Here is a 12598-nt window from a genome sequence, read left to right on the forward strand (position 1 = left end):
AAAATGAAAAGACACCCTAACAATTTGGAGAAGATATTTGCAAACCATATGTCTGATAAGGTGTTAATATCCAAAATATATAAAGAACTCATACATCTTAACAAGAAAAAAATGAACAACCCAATTAAAAAATGGCCAAAAAATCTGAACAGACATTTTCCCAAAGAAGATATTCAGATGGCCAACAGGCACATGAAAAGATGTTCAACATCATTCACCATCAGGGAAATCAAAACTACAATAAGATGTCACCTCACTCCTGTTAGAATGACCATAATTAACAAGACAGGAAATAACAAGTGTTGGAGAGGATGTGGAGAAAGGGGAACCCTTGTATACTGCTGGTGGAAGTGCAAACTGGTGCAGCCACTATGGAAAACAGTATTGAGATTCCTCAAAAAATTAAGAATAGATCTACCATATGATCCAGCTATTCCACTGTTGGATATTTATCCAAAGAAGAGGAAAACAGGATACATGTACCCCTATGATCATTGCAGCATTATTCACAATAGTCAAGACTTGGAAGCAACCCAAGTGCCCATCAAGGGATGAATGGATAAAGCAGATGTGGTATATATACACAATGGAATACTACCCAGCCATAAAACGATGAAATCCGGCTATTTGTGACAACATGGATGGACCTTGAGGGTATTATGCTAAGCAAAATAAGTCAGAGGGAGAAAGTCAAATACTGTATGATCTCGCTCATAAATAGAAGATAAAAACAACAAACAAACACATGACGACAGACTGGATTGCTGGTTACCAGAGAGGAAGGGGAGAGGAAAGAGGGCAAAAGGCGTGATTAGGTGCATGTGTGTGGTGGTGGATGGTAATTAGTCTTTTTTTGGGTGGTGAACGTAGTCTACACAGGCATCGAAATATCATGATGTACACCTGAAATTTATGTAATGTTATAAACCAATGTTACTGCAAAAAAAGAAAATATTTAGCTGTCAGGAGAACTGCTTTTCCAAAAAAGCAAAATTTACAATATTCTTAATTGAACAATTTGTAAATAAAATAATCCATTAGATGTATCATGCATGTAAAAAAGTAATATAACACTTTTGTTTTTGCCATTAGTTAGTTTACAAAGAGAAGGCTTCATAGAGGTTTTATCATGAGCAGCATTTTGATAGTTTTTTTGTTTTATTTCATGTTTGCTCAAGAATCTTTTTCACTACATTGGCTAAAACAATGTTATCAATACTTGTAACTTATACTATGAATTATTAATCAAAACATTATATTCTTTGATGGTTTATTTGTCTTGTTTTCAGATGTCAGCCTTGCAATTGTCATCTCTCAGGAGCCTTGAATGAAACCTGTCACTTGGTCACGGGCCAGTGTTTCTGTAAACGATTTGTCACTGGCTCAAAGTGTGACTCTTGTGTTCCAAGTGCAAGCCATTTGGATGTCAACAATCTATTGGGCTGCAGCAAAAGTAAGTGAACTCTGGCCCAGTGCTGGTATGTGAAGTGACATCACACAGGGAAGAGTGTCTTGTTCTTTTCTCTCTCCATGGAGAACTCATCAGAAAGGCTTAGGTACAATGTGGAAAACTTAGGTGAAACCTGAAAAAACAATACAATAAATGAAATTTGTGTTATTTTTCCTTGATTACATCACTAAAATGGTGATATGATTATGTTAGTGGTGGGGAAGTTACAATAGTTTGTTGGAATGGTATCACTAGTGAGGTGACAATGTCCTGGTTTTCCCCAGACTAAGGGTTTTCCACGGACACAGGACTTTCAGCCAAAATCATGACGGTACTGATTAAACCAAAATGATTAGTCACTCCACCACACAAGAACATTTCCAGGCAATTTTTTATAACAAATGGAAGATTTATACTTCTTCATTATGAGTTTTATGTCCTTCCATCCCCCAAATGTCATGGACACTATGCTATTAGTTGTTTATTGATATTGTAGCAATTATTCTCATTATTGATCACAGTATATTACTTACTCCTATATTTGATATGCCTTTCTACTTTAAGTTGCATTAGTTGTTTAAAGAAACATCTCTCACACTTCTAGTTTTAACTCCTGGAAACTGAAGATTGTATCTGAGTATCTTTTGACTTCTCAACACCATTCTCCGGTGCCTTGAATTGATTTCTCAAGGTCACTTGCAGTCTTACAATTTCATAATATATCGACTACTTCTTTATATTTACTTGAAGATCAGATACCCTTACCTTTCCAGAATTCCCAAGAAAGCCTGCTGAGAACATGTGGAGAGGAGCCCTCTACAACATATTGTACCATGCACATCCTCCTTGGCTGTCCTGAGACTAGCATGAGTCACAATGTTGGGACATACCACAAGTCAGGACAAATCCTCATAAATAAGCAAGCCTGGAGCTGTGCTATCTTTGTTTAAGGGAGAGAGAGATAAATAATGGAATATTGGACTCCACAGTAACTGTACTAGATTTTGAGGTAGTGGAAGTCAGGCTGTAGTTAATGATTAACAACACATATTTAGAGATTGTACCTCTGTAGTTTCTCTACAGTATCCTGTGTTTCATCAGTCCCTCTGGATTTTAGTATAAGTCAAACTGTAGGTATTTGTGCCACTCCTGGAAAAGGACTATCCTAATTGCCTTTGTGTATAAATATAAACATAAATCTAGTTTTCCTTGAGCATTGAATTAATATTTGTTATTCATTGATTAGCTATATAATTAATTGATTTGCGTGCAACAGAAAATCCAGCATATTTCTTTGGATGTCAATGTAGTTCATCACTTAGAAATGTGACAGGTTTATATACCACATATGGAATCTTAGCATTTTTTGATTGGTTCTGCCAGTAATTTTGTGTGAAAATGTTGGCATCTGCTCTGCTTTTCGCTACCTGTTCTTGTACTAGAGACACAGTCTAGAAATTATACCTCAGGCAAAACTGGATAGTCTGGTCACCAGAAACCTAGCCTACATTTCTTAGTAACGGTAGACATTTACTTGTACATTAAGTCTTTTATTCTCTGTGCTAAACATTCTTGGTCTTTCCAAATGCTTCCAACTTTTAGTAATTTAAAAAACTTTCATGTTCCTAATTATTCTTCCCTGGACATATTCCTTTTGCTTTTTTGTTTCTTTAAAATTGTGATCCTTAGTGCTGAACACATTCCTTCAATTATTTATGGTGGTTGTTGCTGTTTTGGTTTGTGTTGAACACAATTTATAAAACATGATGCAAAGTTAGAAGCTCGGTAGCAGCGAACGTAATTCATTAAAAAAAATTTAGAGAGGATTCCTGCCTTCAAAGGGCCTTAAAACATAGTCAGCAAGAGTGACAGGCACAGTGATAATAGAAGAGAGTGAACGAAGGGGGCAAGAAAGTGATAACTGGGCTGAGGGAGGGAGGCCAGCTTTCTTTCCTGTTCCGCCTTGATTTTCACGTGGTACTTGCTTTTTATCCTGGCAACAGCCGGAACAACCAGCTTCACAAAGATACAGTGCTATTGAAAGGAACGTAGTGCTATCTATTGTTGAAACTGTGAACTACCTCGGGCTAGTATTTTTCTGTGTCTGACAAATGTCAAGAATGTGTTTTCCTTGAAAATTAGAATGTTTCATGGTACCTTTCTATGCAGTTTGGGAACCATGAGATTTCAACTGTTATCTTTTCCACTTCCTTAAAAGCCACTGACAAATGTTTAGCAATATCATCTGTGATTTTTTTTTTGATGAGGAGTGGGAGTTGAAATCCTAGGATATAATTTCCAGAGTGCAGAAGGATTGAGTTCAAATAAAGTGCTTAGACCCTCTCTCATCATATGCTTTCTTATTGTGTGATTCACTTCTTTCCTATCAATATTTGTTACTTTCTTTCAAAATGATGGTCATTCTCCTTGACAGGAGAGACAGAAGCAGAACAGGTATTAAGTAATTCTGCTCTCTGAGTGCTTTCCTAGTGAATAACATTCCAGTTTGCCCTAAACTTCTGTCTATGAACTTAACTAATGAAAAAAATATATATATAGACACTTTTAACTCTTCATAGCTCTTTTGTTAAGTTTTCTTGACACTCTTCTCTTTTATGTTTATTCTTGGTTATTTATCCATTTTTTATCATTCACTTTTCTTCTTTATCTCTGCTTATCAGAGAGGTTCTTATAGCCCTCCTTTAAAAAATTTTTTTATTGTGGTAAAATATATGTAACATAAAATTTACCATCCTAACTATCTTTAAATGCACAGTTCCATAGTATTAAATACGTTCATAATGTTATGCAACCATCACCACCATCCATCTCCATAACTCTTTTCATCTTGTGGAACAGAATCTCTATGCCCGTTAAGCAATAATGTCCCTCAGCCGCTAGCAACCACAATTTTACTTTCTCTTTGATTTTGAATAATCTAAGTACCTCATATAAGTCGAGCCATACGGTTTTCGTCTTTTTGTGACAGCTTATTTCACTTAGCATAACATCCTCAAGGGTCGTCCATGTTATGCCATATGTCAAAATTTCCTTCCTTTTAAGGTTGAATAACATTCCATCGCATGTATGCACCACATTTTGCTTATCTGTTTATGTCAGTGGACATTACGTTGCTTCCGTGATTTACCTATTGTGAGTAATGCTTCTATGAACATGGTTGTACGAATCTCTCTTCAAGGCTCCGCTTTCAATTCTATTGGGTATGCACCCAGAAATGGAATTGCTGGATCATGTGGTAATTCTATTTTTAAGTTTGAGGAGCTGCCATACTGTTTTCCACAGCTGTTTACCATTTTACATTCCCACCAACAAAGCACAAGAGTTCTAATTTCTCTACATCTTTGCCAGCATTTGTTATTTTTCATTTTTTTAGATAGTAGCCATCCTGATGTGTGTGAGACTGTCTCTTTGTAGCTTTGATTTGCATTTCTCTAATGGAATCGAGCATCTTTTCATGTGCTTATCAGTCATTTGCATATCTTCTTTGGAGAAATGTCTATTCATGTCCTTTGCCCATTTTTAAAGTTGGGTTGTTTTGTTTTTGTTGAGTTTTAGGAGTGCCCTATACACGCTAGATATTAAATCCCCTACCATATGTATGATTTGCAAATACTTTCTGTCATTTTATGGGCTGCCTTTTTCACTTTGTTGATAGTGTCTTTAGGTCACAAAATTTTAACATTTTCGTAAAGACCTATTTGTCTATTCTTTCTTTTGTTGCCTGTGCCTTAGATGTCATGTCCAAGAAATGGTTGCCAAATCCAGTGTTGAGAAGATTTTGCCCTATGTTTTCTTCTAAGAATTTTATAGTTTCACAACTTATATTTAAGGCTTTGGTCCATGTTGAGTTAATATTTGTATATGGTGTTAGATAAAGGGTCCAACTCTGTTCTTTTGCATGTGGCCATCAGTTTTCCCGGCACCATTTGTTGAAAAGACTGTACTTTCCCTATTGAAGGATCTTGGCACCTCGGTCAAAAATCATCTGGCCATATATGTGAGGATTTATTTCTGGGTTCTCTATTCTATTCCATTGTTCTGTATGTCTGTTGTTATGCCAATACCACATTATTTTGATTCCTGTAGCTTTGCAATATGCTTTGAAATCAGGAAGTGTGAGTACTCCAGCTTTGTTCTTTTTCAAGATTGTTTTGGCTATTTGAGGTCCCTTCAGATTCCATATAAATTTCAGGACGAGTTTCTCTATTTCTGCAAAAGAATAGGGCTTTTGTTGAATCTATGGATCACTTTGGGTAGTATTGACATCTTAACAATATTAAATCTTCTAATCCATGAACATGGGATGGCTTTCTATTTATTTGTGTCTTTAATCTTTTTCAGCAATGTTTTTTTTTTTTTTTAAAAGATTGGCACCTGAGCTAACAACTGTTGCCAATCTTTTTTTTTCCTACCCCCCAATGCTCCCCAGTATATAGTTGTATATTCTAGTTGTGAGTGCCTCTGGTTGTGCTATGTGGGATGTCAACCACAGCATGGCTTGACAAGTGGTGCCTTGTCTGTGCCCAGGATCCAAACTGGTGAAACCCCAGACCACCGAAGCAGAGTGCGGGAACTTAACCACTTGGCTACGGGGCCTGCCCTTCAGCAATGTTTTATAGTTTCCATTGTACAAGTCTTTCACTTCCTTGCTTAGTATAATTGTAAGCATTTTATTCTTTTTGATGCTATTATAAATGAGATTGTTTTTCCTTTTCAAACTTTTTATTGTTAATGTATAGAAATGCAACTGATTTTTATTTGTTGACTTTGTATCCTGCTATATTGCTGAATTCATTATTAGTTCTAACATTTTGTTTTTTGTGGAATCTTTAGAGTATTTTACATATAAGGCCATATCATCTGCAAACAGAGAGAATTTTGCTTCTGCCTTTGATTTGGGTGCCTTTTATTTCTCTTTCTCACCTAATTGCTATAGCTAGAGCAATTGAATAATGCTCCAGTATTATGTTGAATAGACATGAAGTGAACATCCTTGCCCTGTTCCTGATCTTAGAGGAAAAGCTTTCAGTCATTCATCATTGAGTGTGATGTTTGCTGTGGGTTTTTAATATATGGCTTTTATTGTGTTGAGGTAGTTTCTTTCTAGTCCGAGTTTTTTCAGTATTTTTATCTTGAAAGGGTGTTGAATTTTGTCAAATTCTTCTTCTGCACTAATTGGGGTGATCATATTTTTTTTTAATTCATTCTGTTATTGTGGTATATTACACTGATCAATTTTTGTATGTTGAAACATCTTTGCATTCCAGGAATAAAACCTATTTAGTCATGGTGTATAATCTTTTTACTGTGCTATTGAATTTGGCTTACTAAGATTTTGTTGAGGATTTTTGCATCAATGTTCATAAAGAATGTTGTTCTGTAGCTTTCTCTTATTGGAGTTTCTTTGCCTCTGGAATCAGGGTGATTCTAGCCTCATAGAATGAGTTAAGAAGCGTTCTCTCCTCTTCAAGCTTTTGGAAAAATCTGAGAAGAATTGGTATTAGTTCCTCTTTAAATGTTTGGTAGAATTCACAAGTTAAACCACCAGATCCAGGGCTTTTCTTTGTCAGGAGATTTTTGATTACTGAGTTGATCTCCTTACTATTTATAGGTTTATTCGAATTTTCTATTTCTTCCTGATTTGGTCCTGGTAACTTTCGTATTTCTAGGAATCTGTCCAGTTCATCTGGGTTATCCAGATTGTTGGTGTACAGTTGTTCATAGACTTTCTTATAATCCTTTTTATTTCTGTAGAATTCATAATAATGTCCTCAATTTCATTCCTGATTTTAGTAATTTGAGTCTTCTTTCTTTTCTTAGTTTGTGCAGACAAAAGATTGCCAATTTTGTTGAACTTTTCAAAGAACTAACTTTTCATTGCTTTTTCTCTATTGTTTTTTTCTATTCTCTACTTCGTTTATGCCTACGCTCATTTTTATTATTTTCTTCCTTCTGGTAACTTTTAGTTTAGTTTGTTCTTCTTTTTCTAGTTCCTTAAGCTGTAAACTTAGGTTGTGGATTTGAGATCTTTCTTTGCTTTCCTTCCTTCCTTCCTTCCTTCCCTCTCTCCCTCCCTCCTTCCCTCCTTCCTTCCTTCCCTCCCTCCCTTCCTTTCTTCCTTTCTTCTTTCTTTCTTTCTTCCTTCCTTCCCTCCCTCCCTCCCTTCCTTTCTTCCTTTCTTCCTTTCTTCCTTTCTTTCCTTTTCTTTTTCTTTCTTTCTTTTTGCTGAGGAAGACTCATCTGAGCTAACATCCATTGGCAATCTTCCTCTTTTTGTATGTGAGCCACAACTACAGCATCGTCACTGACAGAGGGGTGGTGTAGGTCTGGACCCGGGAACCAAACTTGTGCTACTGAAGCCGAGCACACTGAAGTTAACCACTAGGCCTAGCCCATTGTTTTCTTAAAGTAAATTTTTTTTTTGAGGAAGATTAGCCCTGAGCTAACTGCTGCCAATACTCCTCTTTTTGCTGAGGAAGACTGGCCCTGAGCTAACATCCATGCCCATCTTCCTCTACTTTATATGTGGGATGCCTACCACAGCATGGCATGCCAAGCAGTGCCATGTCTACACCCAGGATCTGAACTGGCAAAGCCGGGCCGCCAAAGCAGAATGTGCACACTTAACCCCTGTGCCACTGGGCTGGCCCCTAATGTAAATTTTTATAGTAATACATTTCCCCCTTAACACTGCTTTTGCTGCACCCCATAAGTCTTGAAATGTTATATTTTCATTCATCTCTGTTTACTAATTTTTCTTATGATTTCTTCTTTAATCCGTTGGTTAAGAGTGTATTGTTTTATTTCTCCACATTTGTGAATTTTCCAGCTTTACTTCTCTTGTTGATTTCTAACTTCATCCCATTCTCATCAGATAAGATGCTTTGTATATATCTATCTTTTGAAAATCTACTAAGACTTAAACTGTGGCCTGACATATAGTCTATCCTGGAAAATGTCCCATGTGCACTTGAGAAAAATGTGTATGAGGTTGTTGTTGGGTCTAGGGTTCTGTATATTTCTGTTAGATATAGTTGGTTTATTGTGTCATTTAAATCCTCTGTTTCCTAACTTTTCTTCTTCCTGGTTGTCCTATCCACTATTGAAAGTGAGGTATTGAAGATTTAACTATTATGGTAGACTTGTCTGTTTCTCCCTTCAATTCTGTCAGCTTTTGCTTCATACTTTTTGCTGGTCTGTCATTAGGTGCACAAATGTTAATAATTGTTATATCTTCTTGCTATGTTGAAACTTGCTATATTAATATATAAATAAATATATATAAATATATAATATAAATAAATATATATTTATAAATAATACGTAAGTAAATATAAATACGTTATATGTCTTTATTTGCTTCTTGTAATCTTTTTTGATTTAAAGTCTATTTCGTTTGATATTAGGACAGCCACTTCTGCTCTTTTTTGGTTACTATTTTCATGGAATATCTTTTTCTATCCTTTCATTTGCAGTCTATTTGTGCCTTTGGATCTAAAGTGAGTGTCTTGTAGATAGTGTATAGTTGGAGCATGTGTGTTTATCCGTTCTGCCAATCTGTCTTTTGATTGAAGGGTTTAATTCATTTACATTTCAAGTAATTACTGACAAGGACAGACATTTCTGTCATTTTGCCTTTTGTTTTCTGTATACCTTATAGCTTTTTTATTCCTCTTTTCTTGCATTACTGTCTTTTGTGTTTAGTTGAATTTGGTAGTGAAGTATTTAAATTCCTTTCTAATTTCCTTTTGTGTATATTCTATAGTTATTTTCTTTGTGGTTTCCATGGAGATTATATTTAACATCATAAAGTTATAACATTCTAATTTTAATTTATGCCAGCTTAATGTCAGCAAGCTATAAAAACTTGGCTCCTTTATCACTCCTTCCTCACTCCTTTCAGTTGCTGATGTCACAAAATTACATCTATATACATTATGTATCCCAAAACATAAAATAATAACTCTTTCAAGTGCATTTGTATCTTAAATTATACAGAACATAACATATGGAGTTACAAACCAAAGTAACAATAGTACTAGCTTTTAGACTAGTAATTTTAAAAAAATGTATTAATTTCTTAAATCTTATAGAAAACAAAAAGTGGAATTATAAACCAAAGTTATCATAGTACTAGGCTTTATAATTGCCCATGTATTTACCTTTGTTGAGATTTTTATTTCTACATATGGCTTTGAATTATGGTCTAATATCCTTTCAGTTCACTGTGAAGGATTCCCTTGAGTATTTTTTGCAGAACAGAACTAGTGGTAACAAATTCCATCCGTTTTTGTTCATCTGGGAATGTCTTAATTCCTCTTCCACTCTTGAAGGATAGTTTGGCTGGGTATAGGTTTATTGGTTGAGATTTTTTCTTCTAGCACTTTGAATATATTGGCTCACTGCCTTCTGGCCTCCAAAGTTTCTGGTGAGAAATCTGCTAATATTTGTCTTGAGAATCTCTTGTATTTAACAAGTCACTTGTCTCTTGCGGCTTCCAAAATTTCCCCTTTTTTGACTTTTGAAGCTTTGATTATAATATGTATTTGAGTTGATCTTACTTAGAGTTCATTGAGCTTTTTGGATGTTTATATGCATGTCATTCATCAAATTTGGGGAGTATTTAGCTATTATTTTTTAAAATATTCTCTCTGCCCCTTTGTCTCTCTCTTCTCCTTTTGAAACTGCTACAATGTTTATGTTGGTCCACTTGGTGTTCAATTTTCTTAAATCTTTTTTCTTTCTGTTCCTCAGACTCAATAATGTCTCTTTTCCAATCTTCAAGTTCACTGATTCTTTCTTCTTCCTGCACAAATTTGGATTTGAATCCCTCTAGTGAATTTTTTGTTTGTTTCAGTTATTATGATTTTTGTCTCCAAAATTTCTTTTTGGATTCTTTTTAGATTTTCTATTTCTTTTTTGATATTTCCTTTTTGTTCACATGTCATTTTCATGATTTTCTCAACATCTTCCTTTAGTTTCTTGAGCATCTTTAAAATAGCTGTTTTAAAGTCTTTGCCTGGTAGATATATCTTGCAGTAAAAAGGCTGGTTTGTATAGTGAATGTATTTTGAATTTTTTTAGAAACTGCCAAATTATTTTTCATCATGGCTATACCATTTTACATTTCCACCATCAGTTTTTGAGAGATCTAGCTTATCTATTGCCTCAGCAACATTTGTCAATAAATTTATTTCATTATAGCTATTTAACGAATGTGTAGTGGTATCTCATTGTGGTTTTAATTTACATTTTCTGAAATGACTAATGCTATTGAGCATCTTTTCATGAGTTTATTTACCGTAACTGTGTTTTCTTTGGCAAAATGTTTTTCAAATCTTTTTCCCAAATTTTAAGTGAGTTGTTTTTCTTCATATTACGTTAAAGAATTCTTTATATATTTGAGATATAATTTGTAAATATTTCCTCCTATTCTGTGGATTATTTACTCATTTTCTTAATGGTATGCTTTAAAAGGCAAAAGATTTTAATTTTGATGAAATCTAACTTACCAAGGTTTTCTTTTGTAGGTCATGTCTTAGTGTCCTAAAAATCTTTGCTTTATCCAATGTAACAAAGATTTGATCTTATGTTTTTATCTGAAAGTTTTGAAAATTATTAACTTTTACATTTAGGTCTACTAAATATTTTAGATTAATTTGTGTATGGTGTGAAGTAAGCATCTAAGATCTTTTCTTTTCTTTTTTGGCACATGGATATCCAGATGTTCCTGTAACACTTAATGAAATGACTACCCGTTCCCTATTGAATTACTGAAGCAACTATGCAAAAAATCAATATACCCCATAGCTAACATTATACTCAATGGTGAAATACTAAAAGCTCTTCCCCTCAGATCAGGCATAAGACAAGGATACCCACTTTTGTGCTAATCAACATTCTATTGGAAGTTCTAGCCAGAGCAATTAGAGAAGAAAAGGAAATAAAAAGCATCCAACTTGCAAAGAAGTAAAACTGTCTCTATTTGCAGATGACATCATCTTATATCTAGAAAACCCCAAAGAATTCACATGAAAGCTATGAGAGCTAATAAATAAATTCAGCAAAGTCACATGTTACAAGATCAACCCTCAAAATCAGTTGTGTTTCTATACACCAACAATGAACAATCTGAAAATGAAATTAAGAAAGCAATTGAATTAACAATGGCATCAAAAAGAATGAAATACTTAATAATAAATTTAGCTAAGGAGACGAAAGACTTGTACACTCAAAACTACAAAACTGCTGAAAAAATTTAAAGAAGACATAAATTAATGGAAAGACACCCCATATTTATGACTGGAAGACTTAATATTGTTAAGATGTCAATATTCCCCAAAGCAGTCTACAGGTTTAAGGGAATTTCTATCAAAATCCCAATGGTGTTTTTTGCAGCAATAGAAAAGCCCATCTTAAATTCAAACGGAATCCCAAGGGATCCCAACTAGTCAAAACAATCTTCAAAAAGAAGACGATTGGAGGACTCAGAATTCTTGACTTCCAAAATAGCTTCTAATTTTTATTAGTGAAAATTATGTTGCACTGGCATGAAGACAAACATATACACCAATGGAATAGAGTGTAGAGAGTCCAGAAATATAGCCTCACATACATGGGCAATTGATTTTGACAAGGATACCAAGATCATTTAATGGAGAAAGGACAGTATGTTGAACAAATGATACTGGGAAAACTGAATATCCACGCGTAAAAGAATGAAGTTGGATGCTTACCTTACACTATATACAAAAATGAACTCAAAATATATCAAAGACTTAAACTTAAGAGCCGATACTATGAAACTGTAAGCAGAAAACATATCAGAAAAAACTTCATGAAACTAGATTTGGTAAGAATTTCTTGGATATGACATCAAAGGCCCAGGCAAGAAAAGAAAAAATAGATAACTTGGATTGTATCAAAATTAAAAATCTTTTGCATCAAAGTACACTATCAAGAGAGTGAAATGACAACCCACAGAATGGGAGAAAATATATACAAATCACATATCTGTTAAGGGATTAATATCTAGAATATGTAAAGAACTCTTACAAGTCAACAACAACAAAAATAACTCAATTTAAAAATGAGCAAAGGATTAGAATAGCCATTTCTCCAAAGAAA

At 34.4% G+C, this 12598-nt stretch overlaps 1 protein-coding gene across 1 annotated transcript in view; it reads left to right on the forward strand.

Moving 5' to 3' along the window:
- USH2A (usherin) overlaps nt 1–12598 on the forward strand; it is a 747192-nt gene that overhangs the window by 184487 nt on the left and 550107 nt on the right. Inside the window, exon 15 of the mRNA XM_001915645.4 lies at nt 1290–1453. Coding sequence (XP_001915680.3) covers nt 1290–1453 — 164 coding nt within the window. The remainder of the gene's footprint in view (nt 1–1289; nt 1454–12598) is intronic.

The sequence above is a fragment of the Equus caballus genome, chromosome 30, assembly GCF_041296265.1.
Source record: "Equus caballus isolate H_3958 breed thoroughbred chromosome 30, TB-T2T, whole genome shotgun sequence".
Classification (NCBI taxonomy): domain Eukaryota; kingdom Metazoa; phylum Chordata; class Mammalia; order Perissodactyla; family Equidae; genus Equus; species Equus caballus.